The 20471-nt window shown below is 35.4% G+C and overlaps 2 protein-coding genes across 2 annotated transcripts; both read right to left on the minus strand.

Annotated features, from left to right (window-relative positions):
• Positions 1-1810: 1810 nt before the first annotated feature.
• LOC123915825 (2-alkenal reductase (NADP(+)-dependent)-like) lies at positions 1811-11019 on the minus strand. Its single transcript, XM_045967079.1, has 6 exons — positions 10844-11019; positions 9722-10091; positions 3153-3330; positions 2757-2923; positions 2581-2663; positions 1811-2331 (listed from the first exon to the last, which is right to left on the minus strand). The coding sequence occupies exons 2-6, from the start codon at positions 9953-9955 to the stop codon at positions 1953-1955; spliced, it is 1041 nt and encodes a 346-aa protein (XP_045823035.1). The 5' UTR covers positions 9956-10091; positions 10844-11019; the 3' UTR covers positions 1811-1952.
• Positions 11020-19825: 8806 nt separating this feature from the next.
• On the minus strand, positions 19826-20114 carry LOC123914920 (probable signal peptidase complex subunit 1). Its single transcript, XM_045966080.1, has one exon. It carries the CDS (start codon positions 20105-20107, stop codon positions 19826-19828), a length of 282 nt encoding a protein of 93 aa, XP_045822036.1. The 5' UTR covers positions 20108-20114.
• Between the last annotated feature and the right edge of the window lie 357 nt (positions 20115-20471).

Here is a 20471-nt window from a genome sequence, read left to right on the forward strand (position 1 = left end):
TGAATCACGCCCAAAATATCTTCTTCTCCCAAATGGTCAACTGCTTAACTTTTCGTGGAAGAAATCATCACCCCCATAACCTTCATAGCTTGGGGACGAAGGAAAGGATAACCACCCCTATTCTTGCGCTGGTTCACTGGAGAAGACGGTGGTGGCCGAAGTTCTAGGAGATCAAACTTGAAGAAGAAGGAATTTGCAGCGGCTTAATTAGTAAAATGGTCCCTTAAAGATATTTTTGGTTTCACATTGGTCCCTTAAAGAAAAAAAATGTCTGAATAGGTCCCTTAAAGAAAAAAAGGTCCGAATAGGTCCCTTAAAGACATATCTGTTAATCAGTTTGGTCCTATTCAGACATCTTTTTAGGGACCAAACTGATTAACGGAGATGTCTTTAAGGGACCAATCTGAAACCAAAAATGTCTTTAAGAGACCATTTTACTAATTAAGCAAATTTGCAGCCTATAAATAGCTTCACATTTACATTGTAAAAGAAGGACAACACATATTTTTATCAGTCCATATTTGATAACTTATGTAATATTATTCTCATATATTTAATAATATAATTCCCTTTGAGTGTTCACCAGAACAGTACTGTAATGTTATTTTGGTGTTGTAATGTTATCTATATCTATACTATATATAAAGAGGATACAATGAGTTTTGGTGTGAACTTTTCATAATACCAACAATACCCTTGATTTTTTTTAGTAGCAACAAAAATCTTTTATTAACAAACTCACCATAATATAAGACACATATATTTTTTAGCAGCAAAAATCTTATATTAACAAACTGAACATAAAATAAGGGATATCTTTTTTTTTTGACATAAGTTAGACAAAACCCGCGCCTGCCTGACCCGCTAGTTTTAGATAAACAACTTTTATCGGTACTGTGATGTTATTATGAAAATTCAAGTTGTTTTTTTGGATATTTAAAATTGTAAGATACTATATTATTATTTTGGATAAACAATTTTTATTGGTACTAAAAATGTTATTTTGGAACTTCAAGTTTTTTTTTTTTATGTTTAAAATTGTTTGGTACTGAAACGTTATGCTGTAAACCGCACCAACCGAACCAATCCAAATCGCATTGGTTTGTTTGGATGACTTTTTAAAAATCAACCGAACCAAACGAATTGAGTGCATTTTTATATTGCAGTTAGGATGATTTTTATGCTCAAAATCGAATCAAACCACACCGCGATTACCTCTATTGTTCATGTTCTTCACTGATAGAGGAAACAAGATAGAAGAGCGTTTTGAGTTTTTTTTTTGTTACAAGAGTTTTTTTCTTTTTTTTTTTTTAAAAAAAAAGATTTGGTCGAGAAAAAACATATAATTAGGAATCAATTCACTATAAACACAATTACATGATATTTTAAGTTTCATAAAAAAAAACATGATATTTTAAGTGAATCGATCACAACCATTAGATTAAAAAAAATTAACGGATTAGATTTGGTGCCAAAATAAAGTTTTGACAACTAGTGTTAATGGATCCTAACTCTTTTAATAAACATAAAATATTTTATTATAAAAAAAATCATAAAATGGTTTTTCTTATTTTCTTAATACATAAGCTTAAAAATAAAGTTTTTTATTATTTTAAATTTTAAATTGTGGAATTTATGTTATGTGTATATATATATATATATATATATATATATATATATATATATTTTATATTGATTGGGTTAACCGTCAAACAATCCGATGATCCGTCTGAATTTTAAAACTATGGTTGAAAGTGTGACCCTCGAATTTATTCTTGTTAAATGTCAAATGTTTTGAATTCTAGCAATGTGTATGAAACTTATTTTCAATAAATTTATGAAGTTTCCACCATCCCATTTTCTGTTAAAGAAAGTTTGGTTTTAAAAACACTCTTATTCTTAAAAGATAAATTTCATCGAGTAGTAACATTTTAGCCTTATTCATTGCACGATCAGTCATCTGCTAAAACCACAATTTTCTTTCCAACGTTATCTCCATTGAAAAGCCCAACAAATGCAGAAGGGATGCTCTCTACACCCAATGACCTATCTTCAATCACCTTCAACTGACCATCACGAAGATAGTCCAATGTTTTATCAGTAAAATCTCCAAAAACATTCATAAAATCAGCAGCTAAAAATCCTCTGATGGTGATTCTTTTGTACACGAGGTTTAACATGTTTGGTGAAGCTTTGTTTTCGGCATTTGTATACTCAGAGATTACACCACAAACAGACACTCTACCAAATGCTTTCATGTTATCAACTGCTGCTTCTAGCATTTTCCCCCCAACATTATCAAAATATATGTCAATTCCATCAGGAAAGTACCTGCAATATTTAAAAACAAATTACATTAAAGAAATTCAATCTCACGAAATATACTTAGTTTTGAACTTATATTCAATCTCACTAATAGCACCGACACTTCAGATAAAAGACATGTCCGGTATCTAACAGATGTAGTTACATTCAACCACTTTCGTTTTCTTAAATTATTATAAGTGCCCACGCATATGCGTTAATGTCGTGTCTAATGTATTTGGCTTTATTTCGCAATATCTGACATCACCAACAAACCTTTTAACAGCGGCGTTTAGATCTATTTCTTCCTTGTAGTTGAAGGCCTCATCAAATCCTAGTTTTTCTTTGAGTAATTCAACCTAAGGTAAAAAACCATTTATGGATTAGTATTTTGATATTAAAGCCCAAATCAAGTTCTAAAGGGTATGATCCTAAATCCTAATAAACCTCACCTTTTTTTGGCTACCAGCACAGCCAACAACATAGCAACCCAAAAGTTTTGCATATTGTCCTACAATATTTCCAACTGAACCAGATGCTGCTGAAACAAATACCTTTTCACCCTTTTGGGGTCTGCAAATTTCAAAAAATCCCCCATAAGCTGTCAATCCACTAAATCCTGCAATAAAGTAGGGACATCAATGATATGCATTTCAACAAAGAAGCATTTCATTTCAAAAAATCTTTCTCAATTCTTATGTATATGAATTAATTTGATACACAATGTAGACAAAACAACAAAGAAGCATTTCATTCCAATCACTTGACATTTTTCTTCTTATACTCTCACAACTTCAGGACAGTAATTAAAAACCAGAAATGAAGAGTAGTTTGGTGCTAATAATTACCAAGAACTCCAAGATGATAAGTGAGTGGAAATTCAGAGGACTCTAATTTCTTTATTATGCTTTGTTCCTTAACCACACTGTACTCAGCCCAAGTGAATACTCCCAGAACCACATCATCTTTCTCAAACTTAGCATTCCCAGAAGCAATAACCTTTCCAATAACAAGAGCGTCGATAGCCTGCAGAAGTGCCCAAAAAGGACAATAACAACAAGCTTAGAAACAAAACAATGTTTTAAAATTCAGACACAATATCGAATTGGTAAGAGTAAGACCTCAAGTCATAGTACAATTGGATCAATCTGTTCAACGGTTGAACTGGATGACAAATAAATAAATAAAATAATGGAACATAAATACAAATGAACACATGTTGAATCAACAATGGTTTAATCTAGTTCAACTAGACCGTAATGTAATAAGAATCAAATCAACATGTGAATTGGTAACCCACTTGGGGTTGGTCTAGTGATGTTGGCTTGAGTCCTTGGAGTATGCTCATCTCAAGGTCCCAGGTTCGATTCCTCTTGGTGTCAATTTCGGTGAGCTAAGTCCATACAGAGCAAAAAAACTCTGGCTTTAAATGGAGCCCCCGCAAGTGGGCGGTGGATTGGTCCACTTGGATTAGTCGGTTTTAAGGCTGGATACAAAGTTTTTTTTTAAAAAAAAAAAACATGTGAATTGGTCGTTGGTTGAAACTTTTAGAATTGAGAGTTGGGTCTAACTCAACCTTAGTTAGACAGCTTGTAAAGTGAGAATTGTCTTTACTTTATGAACACATATTCAGGTTATCTCATAGCCGATATGAGACTTCTTAACAAAAACAACTTCTTAACTTAAACAACTAGTCTGCTCCAATTTTTAAAACATTAGTAAATGCTAAATTGGCTAACAACTTACTTAACCTATATCAGAATATTAGAAAACCGCCATTGTTGCGGTGAGAGAGAAGAGAGAAGAATCTGAAGATTCTAGAAAGAGAGAATGTAACTGATTTTGTAACTGAAATCTAAGTTTTCATTTCTTGAATTGATTCAATATACTGTACATATTTATAGTCTTTTAGACTTGCAGCTTAGGTGGCACTTCTAATGTTGACAGCTGTATTCCACTACAACTATACAATTGACAGCTGTATTCCACTATTCAACTATGCTAGAGTTACTAACTGAGTTATATTGTACAATAAATTGTATCTCTAATATGCCCCCTTCAAACCGAGGGTGTGTCAAACACTCTTAGTTTGTCTCTGAGTTGTAGAAACCTTGCTGTAGATAGTGGTTTTGTCAGAATGTCAGCCCACTGGTCTTGTGCAGGAACATGAGTGACAACCAAGCTTTTGTTGATGACCTTTTCTCTTACAAAGAAAATATCCAGCTCCATGTGTTTGGTCCTTGAGTGCAGAACAGGGTTGTGAGCTAGGGATACAGCACTCAGATTATCACAGAAAACTTGAGGCACTTTGATTGAGACTTTAAGTTCTTTTAGTAGAGACTGCATCCAAAGAATTTCAGCAGAGACTTGGGCTAAACTTCTATACTCTGCCTCAGCACTGGATCTGGCAACCAGTGTTTGCTTCTTTGCCCACCAAGAGACCAAATTTGGGCCTAAGTAAATACAAGCACCTGAAGTACTTCTTCTGTCATCCGGATCTGATGCCCAATCAGCATCACAGAAACCAACTAAGGCCAGAGAGGTATTTATAGGAGCAGGTTTGATGACTAAACCATGATGTATAGTGCCTTTTAGGTATCTAAGTATTCGTTTAACTGCTTTCCAATGTTCTTCAAGAGGAGAGGATAGAAACTGACATACTTTGTTGACCGAGTAAGAGATTTCTGGTCTTGTGATGGTAGCATATTGTAGGCCACCCACTATAGACCTGAAGAAGGTAGGATCAGATACATGATTTGAGCCAAATTTGGAGAGTTTAGTACTAGATGCCATAGGAGAGGCCATGCCATTTGCATTGTCCATGTTGGCCTTTGCAAGTAAATCTCTGATGTACTTAGTTTGAGATAGAAGAAGAGATCCAGATTTATCATGATGAACCTCTATGCCAAGAAAATAATCTAGTTTACCCAAGTTCTTTAGTGAGAATTCTGAGTTCAACTTGTGAATTAACTGCTGAATGAGAGCATTTGAGCTACCAGTGATGATTATATCATCAACATAAACCAGAAGGAAAATTGTATGATGATTGGCATGAAGTGTGAAAAGAGATGGATCACACTTGCTGGGAACAAATCCCAATTTTGTCAATGCAGACCTTAATCTCTCAAACCATGCTCTGGGGGCCTGTTTTAAGCCATACAATGCCTTTTGCAATTTGCAAACAAGAGTCTTGTCAGTAGCTTCAAACCCAGGAGGTTGTACCATATACACTTCTTCATCTAAAAGCCCATTTAAGAAAGCATTATTGACATCAAGCTGTTGAATACACCATTTATTGGTTACAGCCAGGGTCAGAACTGTCCTAACAGTGACAGGTTTGACAACTGGAGAGAAGGTTTCAGTGTAGTCAAAGCCATGTTTCTGGTGAAATCCCTTGGCAACCAGTCGTGCTTTATACTTATTAATGGTACCATCAGGATTTTGCTTGAGTCTAAAGACCCACTTGCAACCAATTGGTTGTCTATCTTCAGGTAAAGTAACTAAAGACCATGTATTATTAGTCAAAAGGGCATCATATTCACATTTCATGGCTTGCAGCCACTGAGGGTGTTGCATAGCCTGTTTATAACCAGTTGGTTCAACATGAGTTAGTAAAAGAGTAGGATTGAGTCTGGGCTGAACAATGCCAAGTTTACCCCTAGTGGCCATAGAGTGACTGTTTTGAGGATGAATTTTATGAGGAACAACAGTGGGAGCACTTGAGTTATGAGGCACTGAGGCAGACTCAGAACTGGGAGTAACAGGAGATGGAGGAATGATAGTGATGGGAGTGGGATACAAGACTGGACCATTTCCAAGATTAGTAGCAGTGGGAGTAGGAGAATTGAGTGAGATAGAGTCAGAATGATGACTGGAGACAGAATTAGAAGGAGACATAGAGTTGCTAGGGTTGTTAGGAGTAGATGAAGCAGGAGAGTGTTGAAAGTTGTTATGAGAAGGAAGTGAACCAGTGGGATTAGGTGAACTCTGAATAGTAGAAGTAGAAGTAGTTATAGGAGCAGTAGTGACAATGTTAGGTGTGGGAAGAAAGGTAGAGAGAGTAGGGCCAGAAGAGGTGGCAGGGAATGAGTGATCAGATGGAAACATGTCATGATAGGGAAACCTAGCTTCATTAAACACCACATCCTTGGAAATAAAGATTTTTCCACTAGAGTCTAGACACTTATAACCTTTGTGAACAGGAGAATAACCTAGAAAAATACATTCCCTAGAGTGAAAATCCATTTTTTGTGTGTTATAAGGTCGAAGAAAGGGAAAACAAGCGCAACCAAAGATCTTCATAAACTTGTAGTCAGGGATTTTGAAGTTTAAAAGAAAGAATGGGGACTTGTTGTTTAAGGTAGGAGAGGGTAGTCTATTAATAAGATAGGTGGCAGTAAGGAAAGCATAATCCCAGAAATGGAGTGGGAGGTTAGCATGGGCTAAAAGTGTAAGACCTGTTTCGACAATGTGTCGGTGCTTGCGTTCAACAGACCCATTTTGATGGTGAGTGTGTGGACAAGTGAGTCTATGAACAATACCAAGAGGAGTTAAAAACTGTGTGAAGGGACGAAATTCACCACCACCATCGGTTTGTACAGATTTAATAGGTAAGTTATACTGAAGTTCAACCATGGATTTGAAATTTTTAAAGGTCATTAAGGTATGAGATTTGAGTTTTAAAGGAAAAATCCAAGTGAAACGTGTGTAGGCATCAACACAGGTTAGAAAATAAGAGTATCCATCAAAGGATTCAACAGGGGCAGGACCCCACAAGTCACAAAATATAAGTTCTAGAGGTTTAGTGTAATTAGCAGTAGAAGGAACAGAGGGAAGTCTATGAACTTTCCCTAAACAACAAGCAGAACAAAAATCAGACAAGTTTTTATTAGGTAATTGCTGATTACAAAGCTTTAGGATATATTTGAGCACTTCATGATGTGGGTGCCCAAGCCTACTATGCCATATTTTGTACAATGAGGGAAAACAATGAACAGAACTAGTAGTATTACTAGAACTACTGCTAGTTGAAATATTATTCTTTTCAACACTATTACATTGAGACTTAGAAACAGAAAAACTAGAATTTGGCTCTAAGAAGACACCATTATTTGCTTGAAAAACAGAATGAGCAGTAGGCTTGTGAGGAATGAAACTTGAAGCTTCAGATTTGTGTTGAAGAGGTGAGTCAAATTGGTAAAGACCATCATCACCAAGATGTCCTCTTAGAAGAATCTTAGAAGAACCCTGAGATTTAACATAACAGTCATTAGCATGGAATTCAAAATAGACATTATTATCCTTAGCGAATTGACTGACACTAACAAGATTCTTAGTTATGGAAGGAACATGCAACAAGTTATTGAGTTTAAGAGTAGTGTAGGGATAAAAGGGAGAAGAAAAACTCATTGAACCAACAGAGGTTATAGGCAAACCTTGACCGTTTCCAATGTGGACTTGGTCAGAACCTGATAGAGAGATAGCATCCATGAGGTTGTTAGCATCTGGAGTGACATGATGTGTAGCTCCTGAGTCAGGATACCAACCATTCTGGAACGAGCTTGATGCAGTAGATTCATTGCCGGTCAAATAAGCTTGAGGAGTTTGAGGCCTTGGATTAGCAAACTGTGGTGGAAATGCAGGCCTAGCATTGAAGTTAGGTTGAGGTGGACGAGGCATATTCTGCATCCAGACATTAGGAGGTGCACCATAGCCATTCTGAGCACCATACCCTCCATAGCCATAGGAATTAGGACCATCAAACCTATAGTAGCAGTAGCTAGCATCATGACCATTTCTATAGCATATTTGACATTGAATAGAACCTCTTCCATTACCACGGCCACCACGGCCTCTAAAACGACCACCACGAGAACCACGACCTCTATTACCACCATATCGACCACCATTATTAAAGCCAGAGTACTGATACTGAGAGTTACTATTTGAATTATTAGGAAAATTAGGGTTCTGATCAGTATAAGGTCCAAATTGAGATTGAGAGGCTTGAGATTTGTCATCAGCATTAGATGTTTGTGTTAAATTCACAGCAGCTTGTTCAGTTACTAAAGCTTTCTTGAATTTTTCATTACGTGATTCTAGTGTCAGCAATTGAGATTCAAGTTCATCTAAAGAGATTATCTCAGTTTGACTATTAACACTAGCAACTATAGGATTGAATTCTTCAGGTAAAGCTTCAAGAACTACCTCAATTAGGTCACGATGTGCAATAGGATCACCAATAGACATAAGAGATTCAGAAATGGTGCGAATACGAGCAATGAAATCAGCGATTGAACGCGAACCTTTGGTAATGGAGCGAAGTTCCGATCGAAGTTGACGAGAACGCGTACGCATCTGAGTGAAGCAATAGCTGTGAATTTCTTCCCAAACTTGCCAAGAATGGCGAAGACGAACAAATCGCGAGAGGAGCGATGAGGAGATCGTGGACAAAATCCACGTACATAGCAGAGAATCTTGTTCTTCCCACTCTGTATATGCAGGATTCTCAGATCCAGAAGTGCGATCAGCATCGGTAAGGTAAACAGGAGGAATCTGTGGTGAAACGACATATTTCACCATTTTTGTACCTCGCAACACACCTTCAACTTGCTGCTTCCATTGAAGGTAGGTGGAATCGTCAAGTTTGACGGAGACAACATGCTTGAACGTCTTGGAGGCTACGGCGGTGACGCGGTGAGCCTCGGATTGAGATTGTGATTGGGAAGGCGAAGCGGAAGAAGCCATGGATCAAGATTGAAGAAAAAAGGAGCTCGTAGATACCATATTAGAAAACCGCCATTGTTGCGGTGAGAGAGAAGAGAGAAGAATCTGAAGATTCTAGAAAGAGAGAATGTAACTGATTTTGTAACTGAAATCTAAGTTTTCATTTCTTGAATTGATTCAATATACTGTACATATTTATAGTCTTTTAGACTTGCAGCTTAGGTGGCACTTCTAATGTTGACAGCTGTATTCCACTACAACTATACAATTGACAGCTGTATTCCACTATTCAACTATGCTAGAGTTACTAACTGAGTTATATTGTACAATAAATTGTATCTCTAATACAGAATAAGTTTTGGGAATCCAATACATATTGCATAGGCATGGGCGGATCTTCGGCCCCATCACTTGTCGGAGATCTCTCGTAAAATAAATTAATATTTTAAGGGTTAGTTTAGGACAAAACTGAAATTTTTAATGATTAGTTTGAGGCAAAACTGAGAATTTTTTTTGTTCAAAACTGAGATTTTTCTGTGTAATTAAATTTTTTATTTATAACTGAGTTTTTGCTCAAACTTATATTTTCTGGTTTGGCCATGGAGGAACGCACAAATTATCAATGAATAAATCAACTTTGTAATTTTTCTATATCAACAACTTTTTGTACAAATACAAAATGAGTACGTACCTTGCCAGGAATTAAGGGAGTTGCAAAGCTTATAGCATTATGGGAAGCACTGTGGCTTTTCATGCGGTTAATGAGATATGGGTCAATAGAGATATATAGATTCTTCACTATGACATCATCAGAACCTGGCTCCAATGAAAGACCTAATGCCTCAGATTTTACCTTAAAATGAGACTCTTTGGGGGCATCTTCTATGTAATGCTTTATCACAATGTATTTGTTGGTCAACTCCATGTTTCCCTATCCTTAGTTGCTATGCCGCTAGTATTAGTGTATATATATATATGCCACTGTGGTATAATTAGCATATATAAAGTTGAATGATAGGACTAAAAAAGATGAACGGCGAAAAAGTGCTTTACCCGGTGGCCTGCAAGAAACGACATTTTGAATAAGGACAAAAGTAGAATCATAGGACAACACCAATATATCGTATTTTCAGATTCCAAACTCACTATTTTTGTAACAACCCATTTTATTATTATAGTAAACTAGCGTTTTTAAAATCAAATTTTTATAATACCAATATTAAAACCTTGGAAGATCAAAAATTAGGCTAAAAAAGGGGTGGACAACGGGTCGGTTTGGGTCGGTATGGGCCCAAAACCTCAAACCGGCCCAATCCACGGATGTAAAATGTTGACCCAAACTCGATCATTTTATAGCATGGGTTCAATCGGTTCGGTTCAAACGGGTTGCGGGTAAAAACGGATGGGTTAATTCGGATTGAACCATGCATATTTTTTCTTACTAATTCACAGTATCGAAGAAATTTTTAAGCAAAAAATTCAGATCTAACATGTAGATCTTAAAAAGTAAGAAGCAAATATTAAGAAAGAGAGAATGTTCATGGAGCTTTGTAAAGAAATCCAGATCTAACAGTCTCTTCTTCATCTATAAATGATGATTTGGCTGAAGGAGAATCTCATGAACTTGACCAAAAAAATTCATGAAAAAAATATTAAATATAAATGTTGCAAAACGTGGCTGCCAAAATTGAGGTAAGAAAATAAATTAGATTGGGAAAAAACACAAATTAAGTGAAGAGGAACATGGAGTATTAATTCATATTACAAAAAACAAAAAGAAAAAAGAAAAAGAGAAGAAGTGATTCGTATTTACAGAGAAGAAGAAACTAAAAGAGGAGATGGGAGAAAGAAGGTGATGATTTGATAGGGTGGTGGAGTGGTTAGTGGGTGTCCGTTGGAAAAGAAAATAATAATAGTAGTAATAAATTAATAGTGCAGTAATAGTAGTAGTAAAATTAAACTTGGAAAATGGGAAAGTCTTAAAAGTCTAGTCTAGTAGTAATGAATGTCTATCTCTGTACCACTATACACACTATTACGGATCGGATCGGTTCGGTTTTCAATGGATGAATTTTAAACATCCGAAACCGACCGATTTAACCCATTCCAAACTGCTTTTGTAGCTTTTTGCACCCTAGAGCAGTTTTTCACCCGACCCGTGACACAAAAAATCGATTGGTTGGACCGGTTTGACTCGGTTCTGCGGGTCTTGTCCACCCCTAGCTAAAACTATGATAAATGGGGCGGGGCGGGGACGGATTTTGCCCTCCCAAACCCAAACTTCTAAGGTTCGGGTTTCCCCAAACTCATCTCAAATTCGAGCGGGGATGAAAAGTATAACCCCAAACCCATATTCAACGGGGAACGGGTATCCCCAACGGGTTTCGAGTATCCGGTTACGCCATTTTCCACATGAATTTATATTGTATTTTAGTATTTTTTTTATTTAAAAAAAGTTAATTTTCCAAAATTATTTTCTCTCAACAATAATTTTTTTTAAATAAAGAAAAGAAATAGAGAAAATCGTTTATTTAATACTCAAATTAAAAATAAAAAATAAATATATGAATGTAATTTAAGAGATTGTTTAAGCGTTTATAATTTAAAAGAGGTGAAATCTAATTTTTAGTATGAGTGGGGCGGGTTCGGAGACGGGTTCAGGGTGAGTATCAATGTACTCATTACCCGCCCCAACCCCATCTTTTGAAATCGGGGAAAACCCAAACCCGAACCCAGTCAACTCGAGTTTTCCTCGTCAAATTGGGTATGGTTTGGGTGGGTACCCGCAGGTATGAGTTTTATTATCATGTTTACACGAGATCCCAATTATTTTATGATAAATATATTGACTAATAAGACTTAATAGAAAAGTAAATAGAATATACAATATTTTTTAATAATTATTATCTATAATTTGTTTAGCAACTATAAATAATAATGAAAATACATATTTTCTTATTAAAAAAAGACACAATTTTTGTTCTTTGAGGTATCGCAGTTAAAATGGGCAATGAAAAGGCAACGAAGGAGACGGGTGGAGAAGGCCACGCAGCGATTTTTTTCCCAAAATATACCCCTCTCCCTCTCTTATTTCCCGTAATACCCCCCTCTCAAATTTTTTTCCCGTAATGCACCTCTGACACAAGACAAACTTGATAGCACCATTTGAAATGGCTACATGTACATGTGATAGCGCCATTTAGAATGGCTACATTGACTGGAATGTCTCCTTGTCACATGTAGCCATTTGAAATGGCACCATTGACCAAGCATGTAGCCATTCAGAATGGCGCCATCTCCTTGTTGTTTTTTCCTGTCTCCTGCGCGTGGCTTGCATGCATGGGAGGAGGAGATTTGAAATTTTTTGTGTTTGAAATTATTTTAATTTTTTCTACTATCTCATTCTATAAATACCACATCTCACACATTCATTTTTCACTCAACTAACTTCATCTTATTCATTTTATTATCTTATTCACTCTCTTTATTTTATAAATAATGGCATCTTCGTCCAATGATTGCCATAATTTTTCTGTTAAATTTGAAGGCCGCCAAGAACATTTTAAGTTACCGATTAGCAAATTGAGTTCGGTTGCAGCTTTAAAGAATAAGATTGAAGAAATGTTCTTGTTAAAAAACAATGAACATATACAAATCCAGCATATGGCTTATTTAAATTCATGCACGGACATCACAAGTGACTCCATCGAAGCTACAACAACAAAATATTGGTACAAATTAAAAGGTGATTTGGAAGTGCAATTGATGTTTTCCTTTGTTGAAAACGAAAATGAACCACATCGTTTGAGTGAAAAATGAAGTTAGTTGAGTGAAAAATGAATGTGTGAGATGTGGTATTTATAGAATGAGATAGTAGAAAAAATTAAAAAAATTTCAAACACAAAAAATTTCAAATCTCCTCCTCCCATGCATGCAAGCCACGCGCAGGAGACAGGAAAAAACAACAAGGAGATGGCGCCATTCTGAATGGCTACATGCTTGGTCAATGGTGCCATTTCAAATGGCTACATGTGACAAGGAGACATCTGGTACAGGAGACACAGTAAAAAGCAGATTTCAGTCAATGTAGCCATTCTAAATGGCGCTATCACATGTACATGTAGCCATTTCAAATGGTGCTATCAAGTTTGTCTTGTGTCAGAGGTGCATTACGGGAAAAAAATTTGAGAGGGGGGTATTACGGGAAATAAGAGAGGGAGAGGGGTATATTTTGGGAAAAAAATCCCACGCAGCGGGCTGGAGCGAAATGACACGTGAACGCCACGGACGAGGGAGAGCTCTAAACTCCCATTCGGTTCAATCCTATCGTAAGAATATTGATTGATTGATGATAATAATTAGAATTAACTTTATGTTAAATAAGACTTATTAGTAAATATGAGAAATGAAATAGTATCACAGAGAAGAAAGAAACTATACTATAGTGGGACATTATTGTAAAACTCTATCAACAAGTATACATAAAGTGAGTGTTGGGGGAAAAAAGAAAAAAAAACAATTTTAGTCTCTCCCTCTCTCTTTCCTCTCGGCAGAACACAACCCCACCCCCTCCAATGTAGTTTTCTTCAAATTCACCATTAACACCACATGCATGCTTAGGATTCAAGAAGAATAAACACCTTCTACCTTATTAACAAGCTTAGTGAAGAAGATTATACATTGGGTCTGCATCACGAGTTAACAAAAGAGAAGAAGTTGGAACTCAAGTGGCAGGGATTTCTCCAATCTTCATCATTTTCACTCACCCATCAAGAACTACCTTCAAAGAGTCAAGGTGAGTTCTTATTAAGTTTGATTTTGGTAGAAATTAGAGTTTGAGTAAACCTAAGTATTAAAAGTTGCATGTATTAGAATGTTAAGAAATTCTACCCCAACTTATGAAAAATTATGCTTAGAGACTTTAATGTAGAAATTAGAGTATGTTAAATTCATAATTTTATTATGATTGCACATGGTTTAATTAAAATTCCATGTTAATTGAAATTGGAATAGTGTTGAGACTTCTTTAGAACTGTTGAAACTGTTTGGTAACTACTAATATTGTAGCAAAATGGTTAGTTTGAATTGTTGGAAAATTCTGTGACATTTTAACAGGTACAACAGCTGTCTTGGATGAAAAAATGTCCAAAACAGAGGTGGCCAGCCTTGTTGTGTGGCCAAAATTGTATATTATGAGTTTAGGTAGTGTAGAGCATAAGGTTATGCTAGTTTTACACTCCTTTACTTAGAATTAGTACTCATATTTTGGACTAATAGAAATTGTCAAATAAAGAACTTTAGCTTTTGATTTAGAAACAAAAGGGATAGTGAAGATGTTTATAGACTTTACTATAACTAAGCATTAGTTTTCTTTAAATTAAATTAAAGAATATTTGTTGATCTAGTTAATTATCCATAAGGATAAAGACATATGTTGTGAAGCAACGTACGTAGTTGTCTGAGATGAATATTTCATCCGGATATGCTAGGCTTCCGACATTGCTCACACTCAGTTGCCTTCTAGTTAAACGAAAAATAATGACAAGATAATATCCTCTTGAGTGTTCAACTATTCTATTACGTTGGAAAGATAATGATTGTTATTTACATTATTATTAATTATTAATAGTTATAAAATCCGGGTACTCGGGTTAGGCTGGTTATGGATTTAGTTAAGAACTCATTGAGATATAATCTCATCCCGTCAAGTTTTTATTTTCAGATGAACAGGTTCCAAGGAAGGAAAAGGAAACGGGAATTTAAGCTTCATGTTTTATTTTGCTATGCCTAATCCCTTGTATAACTTTTGTGGGATGTATTATATCTCCTAAGTTGTATTTTGAACTTGTTAAGTCAAGAGCTATGTAATTAATAACTTGAATTAGTTGTGAATCTTGTTATTAGGGATGGCAATTTGACCCATACCAAGTGGGTACCCGCAAAAAATACCCATAATGGGTAGGGTAAAAACCCGCATTATGGGTACGGGTATGGGTATGGGTAATTACCCACAGAAATGAGTGGGTATGGGTGCGGGTACGGGGACCTTAGTACCCACCCCGCCCCTTACCCGTATATATATAAATATATTTATTATATATTTATACTTCTTCAAAAAATTTATTATATATTTATATTTATTTATTATGTATGTATAAAATTAAGGAGCTATTTTTAGAAACAATAATGTTGATTATGACATATATATGGTCATATTATATTCACTCTCATATTGTAATAAATAAAAAAACGTGATAGTAATACAAATAAAATCAAAATGCCCTAAACCCTAGTAGCCACCAGTGACTCAAAGCTTGTTTTCTCTGTTGTTGTAAGTCTCCTCTGGTCATCTTCTCCATAGTGTTCCTATATTTGTGGTTATTTGGGTTGGTGTTAGAATAGAATTTTAAGGGATGTAATCGATTGAAAGTTGGTATATAATAAACAGTAGAAGTTGTAGGAGAATTTGATTTTGTTTGATTTTGAAAATTCATTATTTCTTGCTTTATTTTTAGGAGTTTAAAATTTTACATGGAAGTACAAAAGGAATTTGAAAGTAACCCTACTCCATCACAACCTCAAAGTGCACCGATTGATAATGTGGATAGCTCTGAGAAGGATCAATTGCAACCCCCAACTGATAATCTTCCTGTTGCTGGTGACGGCAATGATAATGAATTGACTGGTGACAATGACAAGAAAAGAAAATCATCAGCTGTTTGGAACCACTTCAAGAGAAAAGTAGTTAATGGAAATGAAAAGGCCATATGCAATTATTGCAGCAAGCATCTGACTGGTAGAAGAACTGATGGAACAAACCATTTAAATCAACATTATATGAGATGCCCGAGAAGAAAACATAAGGATTTAAGACAAACAATCTTGTTGAGAGAGCAAAAGAAGGTAGATGGGTCATCTAATTATTTAAGTAACTATCATTTTGATCCAGAAAAATCAAGAGAAGACCTTGCTCGTATGATAATACTTCATGAGTATCCACTTTCAATAGTTGATCATGTAGGCTTTAGAACATATTCTGAAGGTCTACAACCTTTGTTCAAGGTTCCTAGTCGAAACACGATTAAAAATGATATCATCAAGATATTTCAAAATGAAAAGGGAAAGATTATGGGACAATTAGACAAGATTGGAAGTAGGATTGCTCTAACAACTGACATGTGGACAGCTAGCAACCAAAAGAAAGGGTTCATGGTCATTACTGCTCACTACATTGATGATGATTGGAATATGCAAAGCCGCATATTAACGTATGACATTTAAATTTTGTAAACTTTATCAATTACGTACAGTTTTTTTGGCATTGTGTTAACATTTTTTTAAAATTGTTTTGCAAAATAGGTTTGTGTATGTAGAATGTCCACACACAGCCGAAGCTCTTACAAAAGTTATGGTAGAGTGCATGATGGATTGGAATATTGATAGAAAATTATCAACTATCACTTTGGATAATTGCAGCACTAATGATTGTCTTGTTGGTATGCTGGTAAACAAACTTGATTGTTCTACTCTTATACTTGATGGTCAATTATTTCATATGAGGTGCTGTGCACACATTCTAAATTTAATTGCTCAAGATGGTTTAAGTGTTATTGGAGATGGTATAGAGAAGGTTAGGGATAGTGTTGCTTTTTGGACAGCCACACCCAAAAGAGAACAAACCTTTAGGGAAGCAGCACGACAAATAAAAATTCCCATCACAAAGAAGCTTGTTCTTGATTGCAAAACTAGATGGAACTCTACTTATCATATGCTTGTTGTTGCACTAGAGTATAAAGATGTTTTTATTCGTTTGAAATCAAAGCCTTTGTATTCATCTTTGCCTACAACAAGTGAGTGGGAGATTGCAAAACAAATATGTAGTAGGTTACAAGTCTTCAGTCGTGTAACTGAGATGTTTTCAGGTACACAATATCCCACAACAAATATATTTTTTCCTTTGGTTTGTGAAATAAAACTCTCTTTGAAACAATGGCAGACTAGTTCAATCGAGGCTATTAGAAATATGGCTTCACAAATGGTTATTAAATTTGAGAAATATTGGTCTGTTATTCATGGAATTATGGGGATTGCCATTGTTTTGGATCCTAGATTTAAATTCAAGTTGTTAGAGTACTTCTATCAGAAGCTTTATGGAAGTCTGTCTTCAATTGAAATTAACAACATTAAGAAATTATGTTGCTCATTATTTGAAGATTATCAAACCAAAACTAATGGGTTAGTGGAAACTTCATCTGAAAATTTAACTGATAAGGAGTTGAATTCAGAAAATGATAATAATGCAAATTTTCTTATTGGTTTTGACTCATTTGTTAGTGAAACTGATGATATACAATCAAGTCTGAGTTAGATTTGTACTTGGAAGAAAAAGTTTTGCCTAGAAGTGCCACATTTGATATTCTCGGATGGTGGAAAACAAATGGGATCAAGTATCCAACATTGCAAAAAATTGCTAAGGATATTTTGGCAATCCCAATTTCTACAGTTGCCTCAGAATCTGCTTTTAGCACTGGAGGTAGATTGTTGAGTCCTCATCGTTCTAGGCTTCATGAGCATACTTTGGAGGCAAGATTAATGTCCTAATTGATTTATTAGCTTAAATTATTAGAATGTTATAATTTTTTTATTGTTTTTCTACGCAATCTCTTGATAATTAGGATAATTTAGAGATATTTATTCAACGATCAATAAAAACAAATTACTTTTATTGATTGATTGTTGGATAAATATTCCAAATTATTAAGGAATAGTGTAGGTCTTATAAGGGGCATATCAAGTGAGAATGCCTTCTTTATATGAGAATTGTGAGAATACTTATTAGCCTTTAGAATCTAAATGTCAAGATTAAAAGTTCTATCATGTGCCTCTAGTAGTATCATGTGTATCTATATCACACAAAAGGACGCTTTTCATCTTCTTTTGACCCAAAAAAGTTGTTCATCTTCTCCAATCTCTCATTGCCATTAACCATGATACTGGACAATTTATTTCCCCCTTCACCTCTTAGTCAAAAAAAAAAATTAATTCTCTATGTGGTGTTAGATCAAAAGGTTACAACTTTTTTCTTTTATTTATGCTGAATCGGTTTGTTAAAAATTGGGAGAATGACAAAATCGAAAATGGATATTTGCTTGAAAAATCTATGATTCAAGAACTGGTATTTTTTCCATTTACATCTAGAGTCTTCTTTTCCCCAATTTTACTTCAAAATCCCCATTTCATAAAATTGAATTTAATCCAATGAATTGAGATAAGAGGGTACAATACAACAAATCAGTTTCTATTCCGCTCACCAACAGGAAGAATAGAGACGGAGAAGCAGACCAAAGGAGCGGCGGTGGCCGTGGTTATGGTTGACGAAGCAGCGGTGGGTATGGTAGACGAAGCATTGGAGGGTTAGCAGCAAGATGGAATCTAATTTTATAATAGGCATGAAAAATAATTCTCAATGTAAGACATATGTTGGGGCTTTTAATCTTGACCTTTGGATTGTAATCTAAAGGCTAATAAATATTCTCACTATTCTTTATATAAAGAAGGCATTCTCACTTGATATGCCCCCATATGTTTTATAGACAAGTGAGAATGCATTCTTTATATGAGAATGGTGAGAATATTTATTAGCCTTTAGATTACAATCCAAATGTCAAGATTAAAAGCCCCAACATATGTCTTACACCAGACAATTATTTTTCATGCCTATTCTAAAATTAGATTCCATCTTGCTGCTAATCCTCCAATGCTTCGTCTACCATATCCACCGCTGCTTCGTCGACCATACCCACCGGCCACTGCCGCCCCTTCGGTCTGCTTCTACGTCTCTATTCTTCCTGTTGGTGAGCGGAATAGAAACTGATTTGTCAAGGTCTTATATCGGCTGCAATTCTCGCTCAAATATTTAAACTTAAAAATTGTGATCGATGACAAAATTCGCAAATGTACTAATTTATCATTAAGTAATAAAAATCTATGTTCGTATCCACAAGGATTGTTCCACTCTCAAAAAGACAATTGTATTGTATTTAGGATGTAAAAGAAGGGAAGGGGGGGGGGGGGGGGGGGGGGGGGGGGGGGGGGGGGGGCATGAGTTTGTTTCTTGACGTCGAATCCCTTCCTTTTCACAATTTAGAATGAAGTCGGACTTTTTTTTTGAAGAAGCTAAATTAGCCCTCCCAAATTGGCACCAGAGAGAATCGAACCTCAGACCTCAAGAGGAGCACACTCTCAGGTCCTAAGCCAATACCAATGCACCAACCCAAGAACAAGAGAAGTTTCTCAGTTTGTATATGTAACAGAAATAACAAGAATCCTCTAGCTTAAGATGTAAAACCAGTTCATTGAAAACCTTAAACGATGACAATCCTATGTATATGCCAACTCAATTCAGTAAAGCAGAACTAAAGACGGGTTTGAGGGCTATATCTTGAGTAGCTCGTGAAATCATGTGGCTATTAGTTATGCTAGGGACTGACTTTGAACACCAACAAGAATCATAAGTAAATACCAACAAGAATCGGCAGAAAAATGATGGTCTGCCCCATTATATTATCAATATCTTAAAGAGGTTAAAACAAGAGAAAGTGAGAGAAAAAAAACAGGCATCAAGGAAAATGGCTATCGAGACGAGCAATGTCCAAATGAAAACAGAGATATAGTTGTATTCTAAGAAGTAAAGTGCATTGTAATATAGATTCGTAAACTTGTATCAAAGCATCAACATCATAATTTGAAGAGATACTAGTACCAACATAAGCAACAAGAAAAATAAACCTACTTTTTAGATGCTTGTAAACTTCTTCTTTGTAGTTACATTCACAGATGGTTGTGGCTTTGGATGCTTTTCTGCCTCGCTCTGGTCCAACCACTTAAGAGGATGGTGGTTGAAGAAGGGCCAGTTGGGAAGAGTGACTAATGTGGTGAGAACCACACCATCAGCATATGTGAGGATCATTGTTTGGAAAGAAGCCGTGATATATCCAGCTCCAAATGCAATCACAGCAAATGAAAGAAGCATTATCTGCATCAACTGCTCTGCAAGCTTTTGCCCTTCCCAATCCATCTAATGAAGCAAAGATAATCAAATGAAAACATTAGTGTTAACATTAGCTTTCATCCAACTACGATCCATACCTATGTTGTGAAATTAAGTTAAAACATTGTAACACCAATTAAAGTATTGGTTTCGTACCCGATGAGAATATATCCTAATCTTATATTGTGTTAACTTTACCACTATATAGCAGACAAAACAAAATCACTCAAACTTTAAATGAATCATATTTCAAATTAATCACTTATAGTTTACCACTATATACCAGACAAAAAAATCACCGAAACTTCAAATGAAATAAAAACTATACCACACAAATTATAAACAACAACAGATTTCCACCAAAAAACAATTTATGAAATAGCCATAAATC

Source organism: Trifolium pratense, linkage group LG3 (genome assembly GCF_020283565.1).
Source record: "Trifolium pratense cultivar HEN17-A07 linkage group LG3, ARS_RC_1.1, whole genome shotgun sequence".
NCBI classification, from domain to species: Eukaryota; Viridiplantae; Streptophyta; class Magnoliopsida; order Fabales; family Fabaceae; genus Trifolium; species Trifolium pratense.

What these genes read in the sequence shown, in the direction of transcription:
- LOC123915825 (XM_045967079.1), bottom strand. Translation starts at nt 9,955, where the DNA reads ATGGAGTTGACCAACAAATACATTGTGATAAAGCATTACATAGAAGAT. An exon ending in GTGCTGGTAGCCAAAAAAAG is followed by an intron (nt 2,664 to 2,756) that starts GTGAGGTTTATT and finishes TTTTTACCTTAG; the next exon opens with GTTGAATTACTCAAAGAAAA. An exon ending in CTAAACGCCGCTGTTAAAAG is followed by an intron (nt 2,332 to 2,580) that starts GTTTGTTGGTGA and finishes TAAATATTGCAG; the next exon opens with GTACTTTCCTGATGGAATTG.
- LOC123914920 (XM_045966080.1), bottom strand. Translation starts at nt 20,107, where the DNA reads ATGGATTGGGAAGGGCAAAAGCTTGCAGAGCAGTTGATGCAGATAATG.